Source organism: Achroia grisella, unplaced genomic scaffold (genome assembly GCF_030625045.1).
Source record: "Achroia grisella isolate CSIRO2021 unplaced genomic scaffold, CSIRO_AGI_Agris_v1 utg295, whole genome shotgun sequence".
NCBI lineage: Eukaryota > Metazoa > Arthropoda > Insecta > Lepidoptera > Pyralidae > Achroia > Achroia grisella.
In genome coordinates, this window is record NW_026712783.1 from 1,421,726 (window position 1) to 1,445,864 (window position 24,139).

The 24,139-nt window shown below is 34.6% G+C and overlaps 1 protein-coding gene across 1 annotated transcript in view; it reads left to right on the forward strand.

Annotated features, from left to right (window-relative positions):
- LOC131843354 (homeobox protein six1a-like) overlaps nt 1-21,571 on the forward strand; it is a 43,407-nt gene extending 21,836 nt beyond the window's left edge. Inside the window, exons 3-7 of the mRNA XM_059191983.1 lie at nt 1,526-1,736; nt 2,871-2,998; nt 3,673-3,777; nt 8,484-8,542; nt 21,148-21,571. Coding sequence (XP_059047966.1) covers nt 1,526-1,736; nt 2,871-2,998; nt 3,673-3,777; nt 8,484-8,542; nt 21,148-21,304 — 660 coding nt within the window. The 3' untranslated portion in view covers nt 21,305-21,571. The remainder of the gene's footprint in view (nt 1-1,525; nt 1,737-2,870; nt 2,999-3,672; nt 3,778-8,483; nt 8,543-21,147) is intronic.
- Nucleotides 21,572-24,139: the final 2,568 nt, after the last annotated feature.

Consider the following 24,139-nt stretch of genomic DNA (forward strand, 5'->3'; position numbering starts at 1 on the left):
TTATGTTAAGCGTACAAAATATTTATTTAATTATGTTCTTTTTTTATATTATTTCGAACCTCAGTTCAGTGCATAGTAATTTCTATTTGAATGTGACAGGCCAATCATTCATTCCCACCACAGATAATATAATATTCTTTCCACTAATCGTTGGTAGAATTAATGAGAATTATTTTTAATATGCGTATGTTTATTCAACCGCACTCGTTTATTGATTTAGGGTGCAAAAAATTTGGATATAGACAACAGGGACATGTGGCGATCCTGTGTAAATATCTTGTATTTGCGACCACCCTATTAGCACGGAGATTTCATACAGATGTATGAATATTGCATTGCTAAATAAGTCTGTCTGGCGACGGAAATAAATATGTAATATACTAGCTACTCGCCCCGGCTTCGCCCTGTAAATGTGTTTTATATGTAAACCTTCCTCTAGAATCACTCTATCTATTTAAAAAAAACGCTTCAAAATCCGTTGTGAAGTTTTAAAGATTTAAGCATACATAGGGACGGACAGACAGCGACTTTGTTTTATACTATGTAATGATAATGATAAGTAAGAAATAAATAATAAATAAATAAATAACCCTGGACAAATAACACAGCGCCATCTAGTTCCACGGTAATCAGAGCTTGTGTTATGGGTACTAGATAACTTATATAAAAGCTTATTTTTTTTTGTAAATACATACATACATAATATACATAGAAAACATCCAGACCTGATACAGACAATCATAATCATGAATACAAATTTTTGAACTGTGCGAGGAATCCAACCCGGGAAACCCGGAAGCAGAGCGGTGTGCGAAACCGCTAGACCACCGTGGCCATCGAGGGAATTTAGAGTAATTTTGTTATGTCCATATATTCTGGGCTTGTACTAGACTACAACACACCTGTATTATACGTACATATAAATCTTCCTCTTGAATCACTCTTATCAATTGCTCAAAACTGCGTTATAATCCGTTGCGTAGTTTAAGAGAAATAAGCGAACAGACAGCGGCGACGATTTTGTTTTATACTATGTAATTATGAATATGTATGGTCCTTCGAGACGGATTAATGAAGCAAATCCATTACAAAAAGCTTGAAAATGTAAAGATAAATGTAGATAAATATTTATGGTCCTTCGAGCCGGATTGGCGAAGAAAACCGATTATACAATGTTTGTTTTCTCCCAATTCCCCGTAATTATAAATATTTATGGTCCTACGAGCCGGATTAATGAAGCAAATCGATTATAAAAAGTTTGTTTTCTCCCAATTCTCCGTAATCATTAATATTTATGGTCCATCGAGCCGGTTTGACGAAGTAATCCCATTACAAAATGTTAGTTTTCTCCCAATTCCCCGTAATTATAAATATTTGTGGTCCTACGAGCCGGGATAATGAAGCGAACCGAATATAAAAAAATTGTTTTCTCCCAATTCTCTGTAACGATAAATATTTATGGTCCTTCGAGCCGGATCAATGAAGCAAACCGATTACAAATAGTTTATTTTCTCCCAATTCTCAGGTACTCCAACAAGCGGGCAACATCGACAGGCTGGGCAGGTTCCTCTGGTCTCTGCCGGCGTGCGAGAGGTTACACGCGCACGAGTCAGTGTTAAAAGCAAAAGCAATGGTGGCATTCCACAGAGGGAACTTCAAGGAATTGTACAGACTTCTCGAATCTCATACATTTAGCGCGCACAACCATGCGAAATTACAGAATTTATGGCTTAAAGGTATTTTAATATATATATAGTATTTTTACATATATTCAGTACATTTTTTAAAATATTGTACTGTCTTGCATTATTCATAGAAATAGAAATAATCTTTATTCAAATAAACTTAATATAAGCACTTTTGAATAGTCACATTTTTTTATTCTACCGCTCACTCGGCATGCAGACTCATCACAAGAAGAATGAGCAAGAAACTTGTGTTGCTCTTTTAAATAAATATTGTCATAAGAATTATCTAAAGAAGATGGCCTCGGTGGTCTAGCGGTTTAACAAACAGCTTAACAAATGGACGCGGGTTCGATTCCTCGCACGGCACAAACATTTGTATTCATGAGTATGATTGTTTGTATCGGTCTGGGTGTTTTTTATGTATATTATGTATATATTTACAAAAAAATATCTAAGTATTTATATCTAGTTGTAGTCTATTATTATTTAGTTGTCTGGTACCCATAACACAAGCTCTGCTTACCGTTTTTTTTTATTTTTTTTTTCGGACTACTGTAATGCTGTTGGCCGCAGCTGGCCTTTACAGCTTCACCGGACGTTAGGGGCGAGTGCAGATGGCACTCCAAACTCGCGGAAGGACCTGTGGAGCGGCTGAAAGATACGACTTTAGTCTGAAGGCACCGCTAGGGGTTCGAACCTCAGCTCAGGCCGTCGTAATTTCGATCCCCGTTTGAATTGGATAGGGGATCGATCGGACTGCTTACCGTGGAACTATGGAACTAGATGGCGCTGTGTTAATTATCCAGGGTTATTATTTAATGTCTTGTACATTTTTTTTTAATATTATACTGTCTTGCATTGTTCATAAGAATGAGCTAAAGATATTTACTAAAATAATCGCATTTAAAGAAAATATGACTAGTCAAAAACGTTGATATCAGTTGCTTATGAACAAAATTTCGTTGAATTAAATTCAAAAATTTTTACACTACCACGTTTTATACAAAATATGATATTCTTAGGAGCGATGGTTTTTATCTCCTCAGGATAGAGTGTGTACTTTTCAAAGGAGATATTACGTTTATGCATGAGTGGGCTACAACCACATAGGATGTCTAGTGGCGTTTCCTCTTCAGCTTGGCAAAATCTGCAGAAGAAACCTAACACCTTGTATGTTATCAGCTCATTATATGGAAGCAGAAAGATTACGAGGGAGACCTCTGGGTGCCGTCGGGAAGTACAGGGTGCGACGTAAATTCCCTCTGCCTAGAACGATATGGGACGGAGAAGAAACTTCTTACTGTTTCAAGGTAATTAAGAATTGGGCGATGAACCCATGTAATATATATAATTCTCGTGTCATAGGTTTCGTATTTATACTTCTCCGAAACGGCTTGGCTTGACCGATTTTGATAAAATTTTATACAGTAGAATCTCTATTACGATTATACGGATTCATTCGTCTCGGCTCTAATTATCAATTTAGATATTTGAGGATTTGAGCAGTAACGAGAGAGAAGATGAAGAAGATACTGAAACGGGTTTTATGTCAAGTACCATCTCACGCAGTTATTATATTATATTTTTTAAGTTATGTATATATAGTATGATACTGTAAATTTTTATTGTTTACTAGCTGTTCCCGCAACTTAGTCCGCGTAGAATTTAATTTAATTTAGAATTTAACTTTATTTTTCTAAAATAAAAGTAGTCTAAGTTACTCCTTATTACATCAGCTACCTGCCAAAAAAAGTACCGTTAAAATCGGTCCAGCCATTTCAGAGATTATCCGTAACTCACAGACCGACAGATAGACAGACAAAAATTGTAAAAAATGTTGTTTTGGGGTATGTACCGTATTTATATTCATATGCATGTAGTAAAAAATGGTTATTTCAATATTACAAACAGACACTCCAATTTTATATGTATAGATGTATAGATTAATAGTATGAAATTAATGTATATCGTTATATTTTCCTAGGAGAAGTCCAGATCAGTTCTCCGGGACTGGTACCTTCACAATCCATACCCGTCACCGAGAGAGAAGCGGGAACTGGCCGAAACAACCGGACTTACCACTGTACAGGTAAAAAAGTGATTAAATTAAATTAATGAACAACTAGAAACTCTATACACAATATTACCAGGGGGAAAAAGGGATTGTTAGTAATGTGGATTTTTTTTATGGATGATAATGAAATGGTGCACCCGCCTGCGCTAACGGTTTACGCTGGCGGGGCACCAGTGGAGGATGATAAGATGAACATGAGGTCAGGTCAGTTTGCCCATTGTAGTAAATTCACCAGGAATTTATCACGATGGTTTCCAGGGGGAACCGCGTGGAGGTCGACCTGACATGGTACACTGCTAGTAATGGGGTCCTGAGTCCACATTACTAACAATCCCCTTCCCCCCAGTAATGTGGATTAATATTACTGCGACTGGAGTGGGAACACAACAAATATTTTATTGAAAAGCAGAATAGTAGTTATAAATGTGTATATTTCAGGGATGTTCGGGAGCTCCGTAACCGTAACCGAAACTATCGGATATCCGATATAAGAAAATATGCGTAACCGTAACCGAAACTATCGGATATCCGATATAAGAAAATATGCGTAACCGTAACCGAAACTATCGGATATCCGATATAAAAAAATATTCGTAACCGTAACCGAAACTATCGGATATCCGATATAAAAAAATATTCGTAACCGTAACCGAAACTATCGGATATCCGATATAAGAAAATATGCGTAACCGTAACCGAAACTATCGGATATCCGATATAAAAAAATATTCGTAACCGTAACCGAAACTATCGGATATCCGATATAAAAAAATATTCGTAACCGTAACCGAAACTATCGGATATCCGATATAAAAAAATATTCGTAACCGTAACCGAAACTATCGGATATCCGATATAAAAAAATATTCGTAACCGTAACCGAAACTATCGGATATCCGATATAAAAAAATATTCGTAACCGTAACCGAAACTATCGGATATCCGATATAAAAAAATATTCGTAACCGTAACCGAAACTGGATATCCGATACAAAAAAACATTCGTAACCGTAACCGTATCCGAAATAAAAGTTTCGGATAATATCGGATAAGGGCGGAGCCTAATAGAGACACGATATGTAACCATTTTATGAGCTATCTGTATTTTACTTTTGATATTCAAAAATTAATATCCGTAACCGAAACTATCCGACATCCGATATAAAGAAATATTCGTAACCGTAACCATATCCGAAATAAAAGTTTCGGATAATATCGGATAGGGGTGGAGCCTAATTGAGACTGATTGCAAATCCTACCAAATGTTGACATATAAACTATCAAATGTTGAAATACAATTTTATTAGCTATTTGTATGTTACTTTTGAAATTCTTTAAAAAAATCATATCCGTAACCGAAATTATCCAAACTAACGGATAATTCGCAATAATTTCATATCCGCATCCGTATCCGTATCCGGTATAATAATCATTCCTGTATCCGTAACTCATCCGCATCCGAAATTTCATATCCATAACATCCCTGGTATATTTCCCAAAAGGGCACATAGCAAAGAAGTAACAATAGTCAAAAGACATATGAAAAAAATTTAAAAAAATAGAAAGTTTGCAAAAAGAATGCGATAGACAATCTGCCAGCAACAACTACTATGACCCTATAACCCCATCGCTAGCAATGTGTTATGTCAGGTTGACCTCCACGCGGTGCCAACCATCGTGATAAATTGTCACGATGGGCCAACTGACCTGACCTTATTAGGGGGAAGGAGATTGTTAGTAATGTGGATTGATGATCTTATTGCTAACAAAGTACCATGTCAGGTTGACCTCCACGCGGTTCCCCCTGGAAACCATCGTGATAAATTCTTGGTGAATTTGTCACGATGGGCTAACTAAGATGACTTCATGCTCATCTTATCATCTTCCACTGGTGCCCCGCCAGCGTAAACCGTTAGCGCAGGCGGGTACACCATACCATTTTAATTCCATACATTAAAAAAAACCTGACCTTATGCTCATCCTATCCCTCCCTGGTGCCCCGGCAACGTCAACCGTCAACGCAGAATGGACACAATTCCATTATCATTCATAAAATTATGTATTACATAGAAAACACCCAAAAATACCATTTACAATCATTTTAATTAATCAGCACTTAAAAACCATTGCGATAAATTCCTGGTAAATTTATTATTAATATTATGAACGCAAAAGTTTGTGAGTATGGATGGATGTTTTTACTCTTACACGCAAAAACCACTGGACGGATTTTTATGTAACTTTACAGTAATATAGTTTATACATCAGAATAAGATCGGCTATAAATTTCACGCGGGCACAGCTAGTATAATCTATACATATAAGTAAAATTGTAGTGTCTGTTTGTAATAATGAAATAACCTATTTTTACTACATGCATATAAATATAAATACGGTACATACACCAAAATAACATTTTTTACAATTATTGTCTGTTTGTCTGTCAGTGTGTTTGTTCCGGCTAATATCTGAAATTGCTGGACCGATTTTGACGGGTCTTTTATTGGCAGGTAGCTGATGTAATAAGGAGTAACTTAGGCTATTTTATTTTAGAAAATAAAGTTAAATTCCACGCGGATGAAGTCGCGGATGCAGTTAGTGTATCTATATAAATGTACAAATTGTCCGACCGTGGGTTGTACTGAAATATAATATTAGAATTGAGGCGACGTTGAGTGGTGTAGAGTTGCAGTCACCGCAAGATTTGCTCCGGCGACGCTTATCTGTAGTAGAATGGTCACTAACTTGATGTCTGCTGTGCATGACTCCTCAAGATGGCCCCTTTTTTTTTTCGGACTACTCTATAGCTGTAGGCCGCAGCCTTTACAGCTTCACCGGACGTTAGGGGACGAGTGCAGATGGCACTCCAAACCCGCGGAAGGACTTATGGAGCGGCTGAAGGCCAACTCCTGCCTGACGGATACGACATTAGTCTGAGGGCACCACTAGGGGTTCGAACCTCGGCTCAGGCCGTCGTAATTTCGATCCCCGTTTGAATTGGACGGGGGATCGATCAGAGGGGCGCCCGGGGGCGCCGGTGTGTGAGGCGCCCGGTTGAATGCGCGATAATGTGTGTTTGAGGTCGTCGTCTTCGCCGGCGAGGACGGTGTCGTGTGTGTGTGTAAAAGTGTGGTCACGGTGGATCAAGATAGACCTTTAATGAACAGAAATATTGAAAACACTCTGCCCGACAAAAATCTTTTGCAAATATATGTGTGACAAAAATTGTCAGTCCTTCGGGGGCTCCCAGAGAATGAGGGCCCTGGCCACGGGCCCCGTGTGCCCTTATGGTAAAGACGGTATTATGTAGATTCCGTACACAATCAGTTTTATAGTATTTAGCTACGAACCAACAATTGTTTTCTTTCAAACAGTTTAATATTTTAAATAAATGTGTTTTATGTAATATGACACCATATGAAGGTCATTTTTATAAAAAACAGTTGTTAGTCTTTCTTTTAGTCTGTCAATTAAAAAAAAAATATTTTGATACGACAACCCTATATTTATTAATACATATACTTTATTAAATTAGTGTTAATGCATTGTCTAAGTAACTTATAAAAATAGGTAATTAATATTAATTTTTGATAGTGCCACAACCCTATTTAAAAATTGTAAAAAATTGGCAACATAGGTAATGTCAAATTTGTTACTGTCACAAAGCATTCCCAGCCACGTTCAAGATTTACTATACTTTGAATATTTTTTTCCAATATATAATTACATTGTATATACTGTGGAAAAAATAAATATTAATCAATGATTACTGCAATTGTAAAATTGTACTGTGTAAGCTTATAGTTACTTTAAAAAATTTTTGTTATGTACCATATACAAAAATGTATTCGACTGAAGAACTAGTATCAATGGTTATGAATAAAGCATTATTAAAAAAAAAACAAATCTGTCACTATTATTAAATAACAGACTATAGTATAAACATAACATCGCATACAGCTATGACTCACTCGTCATCCTACTGCGCCGCGCAACATTGTGTATCTGTGGCGCATTACGTTTTGCGCGGGAAAATATAAAACACTTCTGTGGACATATACATTTATTTTAATCTTAATTGTTTTAATGTATTCTAAATACCTTTTTACTTTTTATAACGTGTTAAACAATATATTATATACCTATTTCAGCCAAAAGTTCTGTTACAAATGATTTTTTTTTTAATGAACTAATTTAATATTATTAAAATGTAAATCTACATATTTATCACAACAACATAATTCTCAGCAAAAAGAAATTTCTATTCGAAATGATCACCTTTGGCTTTTATATAGGCCATTAATAGGTATGACCTCGAATCTTTCCAAGGGGAATTTCGCCACTGCTTGCTCCAAAGATTTCCAAAGAGACTCAATGTCGTTCGCTGTCGTTTAAAGCAGGCCATATCATCTTAAACTGACCCTAATTTGGAGTCTAAAAGTTTGAGGTCTGGGCTAGATGAGATCCAGTATTCATCTCTTATAAAGTCCGGATATATGGCCACACTAGTTATACAACACGATTATCGACGACCTCGGTGGTCTAGCGGTTTAGTACACCGCTTCACTTCCGATGATCGCGAGTTCGATTCCTGGCGCGGTACCAAAATTTGTATATATCAGTATGATTTTACATCTATCATTACATTGTAAGATTTTACACAAAATCTACTATTGGTATACTAAATAAGATATTTAATTAACAGAGATGTTCTTCGACAGGTTTCAAATTGGTTCAAAAACAGAAGACAAAGGGACAGACAAGCAGAACACAAAGATAGGTGAGTTTCTATTAAATTTTATTACTTATATTAGTTTTTTCGTAATATGTATACCTACTGTCAGACTGCGCTGTTATAACGTCGTTATGCCATATAAATTAAATCGCTATTAAAAAATAGGAGTTTATGATACAAGATTGAAAAATTAGGATTGTATGTATTGTCAAAAAATAAAAAATAAGCATTAGGGGTGGACAATCCTTATCACTCAAGGGTAAGAAAAATAGATAGTAGCCGATTCTCAGACCTACTGAATATAGAATTTTATAAAAATCGGTCAAGTCATTTCGGAGCAATATGGTAACTAATATTGTGATACAAAAATTTTGTATTATAAGATTAGATTGATTTCCGGCCTCGGTGGTCTAGTGGTTTAGCACACCGCCTTACTTCCTATGGTCGCGGGTTCCTCGCACAGCACAGACATTTCTATTCATAGGTATGATCGTATGTATCGGTCCGGGTGTTTTCTATGTAAATATATATGTATTTACAAAAAAAATCTATGTATTTGTATCTAGTACCCATAACACAAGCTTTAGTTAGCTTAACTTGGGCCTAGATGGCGCTGTGTGAATTGTCCTGAGATTATTATTATTGATAATTTATTTATCACCAAACATAATAATAAAATATATTGACTATTTGACCGTTTGTCACAATATCGAATATCGCGGTGGCACTTCGGTCCTTATGACATGTACTCGTACACTCCAATACAGCTAAAGTTACAACCCACGTCAAGACAGCGCGTTTGAAAGTTCACGCAGTGTTCCGTACAAAATTAAAACCATACTAAACAAATGACCAACCTTGCCGGCTGTTTTTTTTATTAATGACTAGCTGCGCCCGCGGTTTCACCCGAAATTTATAGCCTATATGTTATTCTGATGTATAAGCTATATTACTGTAAAGTTTTATCAAAATCTGTTCACTAGTTTTTGCGTGAAAGAGTAACAAACATCTCAACTCACATACGTTCGTGTTTATGATATTATTAAGATAATGTAATGGTGCACCAGCCTGCGCTAACGGTATACGCTGGCGGGGCACCAGTGGAGGATGATAAGATGAGCATGAGGTCAGGTCAGCCCATCGTGATGAATTCACGAAGAATTGGGGGAAGGAAAAATCGAACGCTTCTTTAGTAAAGTATTCGAGTATGTTCGACGACCTGGGTGGTCTAGCGGTTTAGCACACTGTCTTATGATGATCACAGATTCGATTCCTTGCGCGATGCAAACATTTGTATTTATGAGTATAATTGTTGGTATTGGTTTGGGTGTTTATTATGTATTAAATATATATATTTAAGTATCTTTATCAGTTGTCTAGAATATATCAAAAGTTCTACTTAGCTTGGGACTAGATGGCGTTGTATGAATTGTCAAGGCTTGTTATTAATATAAATTATTTGATATTCATGTGAATCTCATATAAGCCGAAATTTAAATTACATTTTTTTTGTTGCCGCCGGGATTCTAACCCACTAACGTGTTGACTGGTGTAGATCAGTTGTTTCTATTATATTTCATTGTAAATGAAAGATAACGATGATATAATATAACAAAGTTGTTAATCTGTTTATCTGTGTATCCCATCAGCACATCTGTTCTGCTCCAATGATGCAGAAGTCCCGGGTTCAATCCTCAAATGTTATCGTTGAAACGGCCCTTTTTTTGTTTCCGTTTATGATATTGTTATAAATAAAGATATATATAATTTGTTTCATTAATTTCGTAATAGTATATCTTATTTTTGAGTTTGTATGTTCTTTTCAATCAACCGACTTTAAAATTAAGAGGTTAGCAAGTTAACAATTTTTATATCTTATCTAACTACGTAGATGTTATTATGCAGAATGTTATATAACATATGAATGTACCGTATATACATTCATATGCATGTAGTATTTCAATGTTGCAAACATACACTGCAATTTTATTTATATGTATAGATTAAAACTTCAATGCACAAATACAAAAATCAAGGTGCTCATTATACGCTTACAATAGTGAAAAGAATCATCAAAAATCAATTTTAGCGAAGATATAATGTGATACAAAGAAGGATACGTGTCGATATCTGTTTCTTCTGCATTTGGTACTAGCTGACCCACGCATCTTCGTCTGCATCACACTTTCACAACATTTATCATTATATTTCGCCCAATTTACATAATATCTTATAAAATTATACCCTATGTGTTATTCTGATGTATAAGCTATACTAGTATTAAGTTTCATCAAAATCCGTTCAATAATTTTTGTGTGAAAGAGTAACAAACATCCATACTCACAAACTTTCGCATTTATAATGTTACTAGCAAAACCCGCGGTTGCACCCGCGTTAAATTTCAATAAAAAATTAACCCATGTGTTATTCTGGTGCATAAGCTATATTACTGTAAAGTTTCATCAAAATCCGTTCAGTAGTTTTTGTGTGAAAGAGCAACAAATATCCATCCATACTTTCAAACTTTCGCGTTTTTATTATTAAGATTTATATTACGGAACCCTAAAACATAATTCACCGAGACAACATTAAAACTATGGGCCAAGTTTTATGGGTATAGCTGAATGCACGGGTGGGCCTGTCCCACTGTAGCGCGTTATTGTTTAAAAAATATAACTCGTCGACATGCATGACCACCCGTACCTAGCTAGTACGGGTTCGATTCCAGAATTGTCATTTTAGTTTATTAATAACTAGCTACTCGCCCTGGCTCCGCATGGGTGTACATGTATTATATATATAAACCTTCCTCTTGAATCACTGCATCTATTAAAAAAACTGCTACAAAATCCGTTGCGTAGTTTTAAAAATTTAAGCATACATAGAGACAGACAGCGACAGCGACTTTGTATTATACTATGTTACTAGCTACTCGCCCTGGCTTCACCCGGGTGTACATGTATTATACATATAAACCTTCCTCTAAAATCACTCTATCTATTAAAAAAACCGCTACAAAATCCATTACGTAGTTTTAAAGATTTAAGCATACATAGTGACAGACAGCGACAGCGACTTTGTATTTATACTATGCAACTAGCTACTCGCCCCGGCTTCGTACGGGTGTACATGTATTATACATATAAACCTTCCTCTTGAATCACTCTATCTATTAAAAAAACCCTACAAAATCCATTACGTAGTTTTAAAGATTTAAGCATACATAGTGACAGACAGCGACAGCGACTTTGTTTTATACTATGTTACTAGCTACTCGCCCTGGCTTCACCCGGCTGTACATGTATTATACATATAAACCTTCCTCTAGAATCACTCTATCTATTAAAAAAACCGCTTCAAAATCCATTACGTAGTTTTAAAGATTTAAGCATACATAGTGACAGACAGCGACAGTGACTTTGTTTTATATTATGTAAAGATTAGCTACACGTCGCGGCGTGAAACCGAGGGTACAGCTAGTATTAAATAATTGTATATTGTATTACCAGTATATACCATACAGTAATAAATAAAATTATATTTTATTGTATTACTTTACTTATATAATTTTTTAATGAGAATTTGATATGCGAATATATATTTTTTTTTATGGATGATTATGAAATGGTGCCACCTTGACAAATGGCAATTTACCACGATAATTTCCAGGGACACCGCGTGGAGGTCGATCCAACATGATACATTACTAACAATCCATTTCCCCCCAATATAATAACATTGTTTATACTAAAGTTTCATTGCCAGAGTATAACCTACACGTTCATGTCATTTTTTTTATATTTCGTATGATAATGGAATGGTGCACCCGCCTGCGCTAACAGTTTACGCTAGCGGGGCACCAGTGGAGGATGATAAGATGAATATTTATTATAATAGAAATTGTAAATAAATATGATCTGTGCAGAGACACATATGAGTCAGCATTGCAGAAAATCACTCATCTAGAGCGGCACCTTGAGGAAGTTCAATCACAAAATAAATCTTTGTTGGATCGCAGGCGGTTGAGTAGTTATAACGAGACCATGGATCTGTATACAGAAATGTTAAATACTACTAGTGATCAAACATCTGCTCTGCCCCTTGTGACCATAGATTTGACAAATACACCAAGCTCCTATAGTCCTAATAAAGTACCTATTAATAGTAGTAATAAGTTAAAAAAATATGTAAAATTAAATAAATTTATTCGAAAATCAGAAAATTTAGTGAAAAGTCATAAAAAGTGTTTAAAATCAATTATTACTAGGAAGCAAAAAATTGACTTATCAATAGAATTAAATAATTGTAAAGAAAAAATATATAACAAAGATTTAGAAATAGATGAATTATCACAAAAAATTAAACTATTAGAGAACTCGTTGTCCAATTTATCTTTGAAATACGAATCAGCTAAGAATGAAATACATGAATATTCTGATCAGTTGGATAATTTAATAAAATTAGGTAACTACTTATTCGTCTACGAGATTCGTCATTTAATTTAATTGCAATATTAAATTAAATGACGAATCTCTGGAATTTATAGAATCTACTGTCTTTCTAGGAATCACACTAGATAATAAAACACAATGGGGTGCACAAATTCAAAGCCTTGCAGCGAAACTAAGTTCAGCAGCTTTTGCCGTGCGTAAGGTTAGACAGTACACTGATACTGATACTGCTAGATTAGTCTATTTTAGTTATTTTCATAGTTTACTCTCTTATGGAATATTACTATGGGGAAAAGCGGCAGATATTAAAAATATATTCATATTACAAAAACGTGCCGTTCGAGCGATCTACTGTATGAAGAGTCGTGACTCATTAAGAGAGAAATTTAAAGAGGCAAATATTCTCACCGTTGCTTCTCAATTTATATATTCAAATATCCTATATGTTCATAAAAATCTTGACTTATTTCCAAAAAACAGCAATATTCATAATATTAATACAAGATTTAAAGACAAACTTGCTGTCCCCAAGTATCGTTTAGAAAAAGTTAATAGGTCTTTTATGGGAATAGGTATAAAAATTTACAATAAGATACCAAAGGATATGTTGGAATTACCCTTAAATAAATTCAAAACAACTGTTAAATCATATTTACTGAGCAAAGCCTATTACTCACTAAACGATTACTTGAATGACGAGTGTGCATGGCAATAGTTGTTCATGCACTGAATTTTCATTTAATGTTAGACATAGACACCTATATAAATATACATTGTAAATAAACTGGCTTTAAAAAAAAAGTAATTCAATTGAGTTTCTTGCCAGTTCTTCTCAATTGGATCTATATACCGAACTGGACGGTAGGGAAAAAAATAAAATTATAATGTAAAAATTTGACGTTCATAAGCGGCTAAAATGTCCTACATGAATAAATGATTTTTGAATTTGAATTTGAATTTGAATTTGATGTAATAAGGAGTAACTTAGGCTACTTTTATTTTAGAAAAATATAATTAAATTCCACGCGGACGAAGTCGCGGAAATAGCTAGTACGAAATATAAAAAAAATATTGGCATGAACCTGTGGGTTATACTGTAGCAATGAAACTTGAGTATAAACAATGTTATTATACTTATACATGTGTATAAATATACAGTACTGAAATATAACAGAGGGGAGTATGTTTGCTTATCCATTTGACTGGCTTCGTCTGTAATATGATATTTCAAGTTGAACAAACTGTGTACCAAGTGGAAATGTAACTTTATTACCGCATACTTAAAGTGCAAATTGGATTGGCACATTCTTGGTATAGTATTTTAAAATTTGGACCAAACAAAATTAGAGAACAAAGTGCGTTCCAAGTGGAAATGTAACTTTATTACCGCATGCTTAAAGTGCAAATTGGATTGGCATATTCTTGGTATAGTATTTTAAAATTTGAACTAAACAAAGTTATATGTTTAAGACTGATAACTCATAGGATTGGTTTTGATAACAAATGATACCATGGGAACATTGGGATATCAGTGTTGATCAAGAATATATCTACATATCAAATCAACAAAATATCTTTACGGTCAAATTACCAGTCGCGGTTTGGTCGCCGAACTGTCAAACACTAGGCTTTCAAGCTATACCAGAACTCTATTCAATGCCTGATGATGCCTCGTTCAGAGGCGAAACACGTGTCGCGATATGGGTGTAAACTCAACAACGATCTACATTTGATCACCATTAGAGAAGGTCGTAATGGTAGTCAAGTTACCACACTTAATATTAGTGGTCTCACACATGCTAATTGTAGCGGAATTAAACAAAATAATATAAATCTATTAAGTTATTTATATCCTGTCAAAAATACTCTAACGAACACAATGGTTTAGTTGTTTAGTACACCGCCTTACTTCTGATTGACACGCGTTCAATTCCTCGCACTGTACAAAATGTCTGTATACATTTGTATTCATAAGTATGATTGTTTGTATCGCTCGGTGTTTTCTATGTATATTATGTATGTATTTAAAAAGGAAATGTATGTAACTACTTATATCAGTTGTCTAGTACCTACAAAACAAGCTCTGCTTAGATTGGGTCTAGACTTCAGTGTTTGAATGGTCTAGGGTTATTATTATTATAATTTAAAAAGAAAACTACAATACAAATGTTACCCATAAAACCTCTTTCCACATATATATTGGTGACTGTTTCCATCAGGTGGTCCGTCAGTTTGTTTGCCATTCCATCCAGTACATTAAAAAATCGGTTGAAATAATGTTGCTATAAACAGTCCATAGCCTGTGACGTATAGTATACGAAAGAGACAACACTATTGTGTGAATGGGACAACAGTATGTAACCTGACACCGGCACATCTGCGTCCTAAAAGCGAACAGGGCCGAACTTCGCCGCAGATATTATTGTTAACTGTGAATTTGTTACTAATTGGCTTTGTCAAACTAATATAGCTACTTGCATTAAAATACTAGTTGTGTTTCACCCTCAAAAAATCCACGACTTCGTCCATGCAAAATTAGTGACCTTGACCAAATAATTAAAAAGTATTTAGTAATATAATGCAATAAAAACCAAATAAAAAAGTTTTACATACAGAATTCCATACAACTCAATCAACAGCCTAAAAGATAATTTGTAAGCTTCAAACTTTAAAAATGAAGATTCTTCCATACGTTTCATCCCTTTCAACCCCTTACAACCCTTTTTTCACGTAAAAAGTAGACTATGTCCTTTCTCGGGGTCTAGACAATGTGTGTACCAAACTTCATATTAAATCGGTTCAGTAGTTGTGGCGCGAAAGCGAGACAGACAGACAGAGTTACGTTCGCATGATTACATAGTATAAAACAAAGTCGCTGTCGTTGTCTGTCCGTCCCCATATATACTTAAATCTTTATATATATACTACGCAACGGATTTTGAAGTGGTTTTTTAATAGATAGAGTGATTCTAGAGGAAGGTTTATATGTATAATACATGTACACCCGGGCGAAAGTAGCTAGTTTATAATATTAGTAAGGATGTGTTATTCCGATGTATATTATTGTTAAGTTTCATTAAAAACCATTCAGTAGTTTTTGCGTGAAAGAGTAACAAACATCCATCCATCCATACCTGAGTTTTGTAGTAGACGTCTGCGTTGTCATTCACAGAGTATTAAGATGTGATCTCTCATCTCCCTTATCCTGTAATTTCACTGTCTAATCAGCATCCAAATACAAAGTAAAGTGCTTGGTCAAGTAATCCTTCAATTCTTGTCCCTCACGGGTCTAGGTAGCGAACCTTGAATAAGGACGGAGGAAGAATAGAATAGAAAATCATTTATTCAAATAAACTTAATTTATGCACTTTTGAATAGTCAACATTATTATTATGCTTATTCGGAAAGCTGTCTCATTACAAGAAGAATAACCAAGAAACTTGTGTGTTGCTCTGTTAAACAATCCTTGTAAATTTACACTTTACAAGTCGAAACGTGTGAATACAAACTACCAACCAGCACTAATTTATTTAGGCTCAAATATAAAAACACAATAAGATTAAATCAGTCCTAGTGATAAGAGCAGTCCAGTCCGTACAAGCAGCACTCGTTCACGAGCATGACGGATGAGCCAGCCATCACTGCGCTCGACCATATTTTAGGGAGGGTTTAGACCCGTAGCGCTACCTAGTAACGAACTTTGAAAAAGGGCGAGCACAATAGATCTATACAGGTCGCAGTGTTTCAGGTCTTACCTAACAATAGCTCAAACACCCTAATAAAAAAAAGCTGTTTGGTGGCAGAAATAGGTGAGAGAGAGGTACCACTCCACTTTAGTAAACTTATTAAAGTTGGTTGTTAAAAAAAGTAGAATTTTAATTTCAATTCGTCTACTTCCAGTCTCACGCTAAGCAGAGCTTGTGCTGCAAAAGTGTGCATGTCTGTCTGTTTGTTGGGTTTTAACGACTCTACGGCTGGATATTGATTAAATTTGACATAATAACGTAGGAGAATTCACACAGCGCCATCTAGTCCCAAGCTAAGAAAAGCTGTGTTATGGGTATTAGACAACTGATATAAATACTAATATTATATGTATTTTGGAAAGATATATACAATAAGTATAATTAGTAACTCACGGGATCTTACCATGTTTTATTTTTCTTGAGTTTCCGATATTTCGGCAGTGTTTCAACGGCCATGATCACGGGTAAACTGTTTAACTGTTTAACGGTTTGAACATTGCCGAAATATCGGAACTCAACAAAAATAAAACCAAAACATGGTAACATCCCGTGATTTATTAATTATACTTATAAATAATGACCGCGTCAAACTTAAAACATATACAATATACATAAAAAAACACCCAGATTGATTATATCGATAATCAATCATACTCATAAATACAATCTGTACCATGTGGAGAATCGAACTCGTGACCGTCGGAAGTAATGTGGTGTGTTAAACCGTTACACCACCGAGGCTGTCGTATGTGGTATTCACCCAAGTTTTGACTTTAAAATGTAAAGTTGAACATTTTTTTGAAAAAGCAATAGACTTTCTTACTAATTCTTCTCAAACGGCGTAAGCTATTTCCCGAATCTCAATTTATTTTATTTATTTATTGCAATAAATATTTAATACAAGAATTATACTGATATAATGGGTAACAATGTCGTTCTTTTCTTTTATCTTCTTTTCCTCCCCCAAGTCCCAATCTCCATAGATTGGGACTTGGGGGAGATAAAAGAAAAGAATAAAAGAATATGGATTCATACAAATTATTCATCAGAATTGTTTCTGCGGTACTGAGTGGTGACTAGACTATTCTTATCTGTGCCTATGTATAATAAATGCATTGCATACACTGTAATTATACACAACTAGCTACTCGCTCCGGCTTCACCCGGGTGTACATGTATTATATATATAAGCCTTCCTCTAGAATCACTCTATATTTAAAAAAACCGCTTCAAAACCCGTTGCGTAGTTTTAAAGATTTAAGCTTACATAGGGACGGACAGACAGCGACAGTGACTTTGTTTTATACTATGTAATGATTATATAACCACGATTTTAGCTGGTGTACTGGTTTCGCACACTGCTTTACTTCCGATGGTCGCGGGTTCACTTTACTTTCGATAGGGTTCGATCTTTCGCACGATACAAACGTTTGTATTCATAAGTATACTTGTTTGTATCAGTCTGGGTTTTTTCTATGTATTTTATGTACGTATTTAAAAAAAATACATAATTTATCATTAATAATATCAGTTGTCTAGTACCCATAGCACAAGCTCTGTATAGCTTGAGACTAGATCACGTTGTGAGAATTGTCCTGGATTATTATTAAAAAAAATATCAAATTTCAAATAAGTCATCATTTATATAGAAACTAATTTTTTATATCATTTATATAAAAAAATAGTATACCGGGATCGAACTAGAGACCAAACAGCCTCATAATCCGCCATACCGTAGATATCGTCAATATAAATAGAACAAAGCACTCGCTTTGAATTTTTTTTTTCATATTTTTTGCATCGAACTGCATCTAATTCTAATGCTTAATAAAGTAGAAACTTAGGCATGATTGAACATAGCTTATGGATGGTCGTGTCTCGGTTTTGTATGTTTTTTTTTGTTATTTTTTTTATTTTCCCTTAGTAGTAACTTTCTCTATGTATATACATAAAGAAAGTTAATAATCTAAGCATATATGCGCCATCTTCCTCTTATTTAGCTGACCTCGGTGGTCTAGTGATGTAACACACACCCCGCTTTACTTTCAAGAGTTGCGGGTTCGATTCCTTATACGGTACAAACATTTGTATTCATGAGTATGATTGTTTGTATTACTCTGGGTGTTTGGTATGTATTTACAAAAAAATGTATCTATGCATTTATATGTATGAGTTGTACCTAACCATAACACAAGCTCTGCTTAGCTTAGGACTAGATGGCGCTGTTATTACTTCATTGCTATTAGTTATTTTTTTCTATACGAATGTATGGAAATTTATGTCACACCCCTGGTGTTTCAGGCGTCCATAGGCTACGGTAACCGTTTACCATCGAGTGTCTGCTTTTTAGGAATTAAGATTAATTTATATTTGTTCATAATAGAATCTAAATTCACTTACAATGAGATTAACATAGATGGAGTAAATGTATGACGAGTTAATATAATAAATTTGCTTTGTTTACCTCTGCTCCAAGTCCTTTTGTTGTAGACAGAGATAACTAAATAAAATATTCGTCTACCATTAAAAAATTACCAAAAATTATTATAATATAATTTAAAAATATTTGGTTTTTTAATTGTAATGTATTTGCTTCACTTACCTCTGCTTCAATAGTGGTAGACAGAGATAACTAAACGAAAAGTATTCAACGTTTAAAAGTAACCAAGAATTCTAAATAACAATACAATCTAAAAATACTATAATACGAAAACCGTCTAACCGAATCACGTCTAAGCCTAGCGAAAAGGTGAAAAAAAAAGTTGAAATTAAAAAGAAAAAGCAGCCGGCGGCCATGTTTCCCGCGCTGCGTATCAAGTTACGCAGGGGCGGGCTGTCAGATCGTGTACACGTCACTTTGTGCGTTCCATTCGACGAGTCTGCCTATTTTGTGAGCCCACTGTTTTCTCGATCGATGAATAAATAAAAAAAACACCTGTATGTACCTACTTCAGATTCAAATTCATTTATTCATATTCAAATTCAAAAATCATTTATTCATGTAGGACATTTTAGCCGCTTAAGAATGTCAATTTTTTTTATGATCATTTTTTCCTACCGTCCAGATCAGTATATAGATCCAATTGAGAAGAACTGGACACGAAACTCAATTGATTTACTTTTTTGTATTTTATGTTGGGCTAAAAAGGACTTGTATCCAGAGCCGTAAAATATTAAATTAAAAAAAAAATTACTTATTTTTGTTTTTTTTTTCGTATAGTAGTGTTTGTGCAATGGTCGACATTCGACCATAATTAGTTTAAATTGTATTGAACACTAGCCCGCGAACTCCATTCCGTCTCAGAATTAACTAATATGTCAAAAGTTTTTTGAAGTTCAAGTATGTAAATAAACTGAACGGACCTTATTTTATTCCCAGGAAGGGACAGTTTGTATAGGAAAATAATATTCAAATTCAAAATATCTTTATTCATGTAGGTCTATTACAGACTCTTATGATATGTCAAATCTACCGTCAGTTCGGAATGATTTCTAGATGTGAAGAACTGATAAGAAACTCAGCTCGTATTCTTTTCAAATAAATGTTGTACATGTTTACAATAATACAGATTCCATTTTAAATTCAAATTTGGGAGAATTGAGTGGCCACTAGAATATGCTATTGCAAAAGCAAAGTCTAATCAGTGTTCGTAACCCGAACAGACCAGTCCCCACAAGCACCTGGTCACGAGTATGACAGATTATTTATTTATTTATTCATCCAAAACAATACAAATTGTGTATGATAACATAATAGTGATATTACAGTAAATTTTTGTCAACAACTTCATAGCAACTTAAACAGTAAATCACGTTGTCAGCTAGAATAGTACAGTAGGTCCTTATAAGTCTTTATGATCATCATTATAATAGTCATCTATAAAATAGTATCTTTTATTCAATAAAAATGTCCTCTATCTGGTCTTAAACAATGTGAAGTTATATATATAAGTTTTTAAATATATATATTTCCAGGGGGACCACCTACCACCTACCATGTAGGTGCATACTTAGCAATAAGATCATAAGTCCATATTACTAACCCTTGCCCGTAAATTGCCCAGGATTATTATTATTAATTATATAATCTAAATATATATAACTCAAAGGTGACTGACATAGTGATCTATCAACGCACAGCCCAAACCACTGGTCGGATCGGGCTGAAATTTGGCATGCAGGTAGATGTTATGACGTAGGCATCCGCTAAGAAAGGATTTTGATTAATTCTACCCCTAAGGGGATAAAATAGGAGATGAAAATTTGTATGAAACTTTGTCAATTTTAAACCGATCGGGCTGACACTTTGCATGCATAAAGCTACTATGACGTAGGCATCTCCTAAAAAGGATTTTGATAAATTCCACCCCTAAGAGGATAAATTAACGCGAGTGAATTCGCGGGCAAAAGCTAGTAAAATATATACTCATTGTAAATATTTGTTTGTTTTCAGTGGCGGCGCCGGCGACAAGCAGTTAGATTCATCGACAGACGACGACAGCGACGCGCCCCCCCACCCGCAGCAGTTGGCGCCCCCCGCGCACGCCCCGCAGCCCCTCTACCCGCTCTACGAACACCCTCTAGCTCACCTCCAGTACCATCACACGTGACCCTACTAACACTCTCTATATTGTAATTATATGACACCCTGTATACTGTATACAGTAAATGTGAGATTATTGTTAGAGAAATTGGAATTTATATTTAGTGTATTTCAAGATTCGATCCAAAATATTTCATTTATTATTATATCACTCAACTATTAGAAGTATACGGCTTGCTTATAATTATATCGCTCAATTATTAGTCGTATATTCCATACGGCTAGTCTGATGCAAAACCCGAACTATGAATGGCACCAGGAACTAACATGAAATTTAGTAGGACTACTTGATTTTGTACAAAGTCGTCTGCGTGGTAATCTCTATCTCATCTATTGACAGCCTCAATTCCTCGCACTGTACAAACATTTGTATCCGGGGTACTTGTACATAGACAATAGTTGCCACTTACCATAAAGTAAGATGTCAGTTTATTATTCCCGTTACATAAAACTAAGTAAATAAAATAATTAGAGAAAAAAATACTTAATAATTAGATATTATCCGTTATTTGTCTTATTAAAGACAATATATTTCTCTTTCTCTAATATAAATTTCTAATTCATATCAATAAAACTGACTCAGTGTTTGACACATTAAAGTATTTTTTTAATTGCAATTGTATACCATAATAATACATCCTGTATACCATAATTAAATTAAATACCCTGTATAATGTAATTAAGGTTGTTTATATGCACATAATAGTGATATATTCGTGCAGGTTGCAACGAGAATGGTATATCAATCCGAAACAGTGATAATATTCGTGAAACTAGAGACTCTTTGGACACAAATTTGGTTCGAAATTTGAAAACAAACTTATTTTATCGAACCGCGCGGTTTAATGAAAATTCGTGAAACTAGAGAATCTCCGGACATAAATATGGTTCGAAATTTGAAAATAATAAGCTTTCATTCGAACCGCTCGGTTATTTAATGGAAAATTATTTAAAATTCGAATTATTTTTATGGAAAATGGTGCAGTTTCACGAAGTCTATCCTAGGTTTCGGACTCATATAACCTACTCAGTTATATCTTGTATAACTTTTTATTAATATTATATTATGTATACTTTCTCCAAATATTGATTACAGCCAGTTATTCCATTAACTTCAATCACACATAGTATTTCCTCAACCGTTTTTTAATAAATAAAAAAAATTAAAATCGTTCATTACGCGGGACTTGCTTGGATTTATGTAAAGGTGCAGAGAACTTGGTTTCACATAAATTAAGTCTAAAGTTTGATTTCTGATTTAGCCAAAATGGAAGACGATTTTTTATATATCGGTTGAGTAGAACTATGAGTTAATTGGATATTTTAAGCATTTTTCAATATTCATACATATCACAATTTTTAATTAAAATATTAAAGATATTTAATTTAAAATTATACATATAGTATATCGATGGCCTCGGTTTTGTCTATCGGTTTAGTACAACGACCGCCTTACTTCCAACACTAGTAACAGATTCGATGCAAACATATGGCATTAGCACTAGTATAATTATTTATAACGGTGTTTACAATCATATACAAGAAGAGGAATGTTTGTTAAAACAGATTAGATCATTGTCTGTCTGTCCCTATATATGCTATCTTTTTTAATTAATGATCTTTATAATACTACGCAACGGATTTAACATAGTACAAACTCGTTATCGCTGTCTGTCCGTCCCTATATATGCTTAAATCTTTAAAACTATGCAACGGATTTTGAAGCGGTTTTTTAATAGATAGAGGGATTCAAGAGGAAGGTTTATATAATACATGTACACCCGTGCGAAGCCGGGGCGAGTAGTTACATATGTAATGTTTCAACTTACATTCCTCTAATGCATATACATATATAATTCGGTTCATATATAGTCAACACGTTCCATCCAGTGGGCCGAACTATTGCAGTTAAAATTACTTTATAACAACAAATGTATTTATATCGGCGCTGCCATGATTCGGGAATTGTCCCGTCTTGAAATAATTGTAAATAAGAAATCTAAAACCTACGTTCCGGTTTCTGCTTCAAAATATATATTACAAAACTCTATCTACCGGTTTCACGTGAAATTTATAGCCTGTATGTTATTCTGATGTATAAGCTATAATACAGTTTCATCAAAATCCGTTCAGTAGTTTTTGCGTGAAAGAGTAACAAACATCCATCCATACTCACAAACTTTTGCGTTTATAATATTAATAAGATACTATATTTGTAATTCAGCTAGGTACACACATCAAGTTTAAATGAGGGAGAGGGTTGATCGAAATAGAGTAAAGTGACCCCCTTTTCTAGAAATATACGATGTCAGGTCGAACTCCACACCTTCCCTGGTCCTCTGCATGGTGGCTAATTCCACGTGAATTAATTATAACGGATTAACTGACCTAACTTCATCCCTCTCTGACGGTTCTAGGTAGCGAACTTTGAAACAGGGCGAGCATAATAGATCTATACCGGTCGTAGTGCTACAGGTCTTCGCACCTGACAATAGCCCAAAACCTTCACTAAAAAAATATCCTTTATCCTTATCCTATCATCCTTCATCATTATTTATCATTTCATCACATTATCATCACATTATCGTCATTCTATTATCATCCCTAAAATACCATAACAAGGGATTGTTAGTAATGTGCACTAAATACTCCATCGCTAACAATGTACCAAGTCAGGTAGACCTCCACGCGGTTACCCCTGGAAACCATCGTGATAAATTCCTGGTGAATTTGTCACGATGTGCTAACTGACCTGATCTCATGTTCATCCTATCATCCTGAACTGGTGCCCCGCCAGCGTATACCCTTAGCGCAGACAGGTGCACCATTCCATTATCATTAT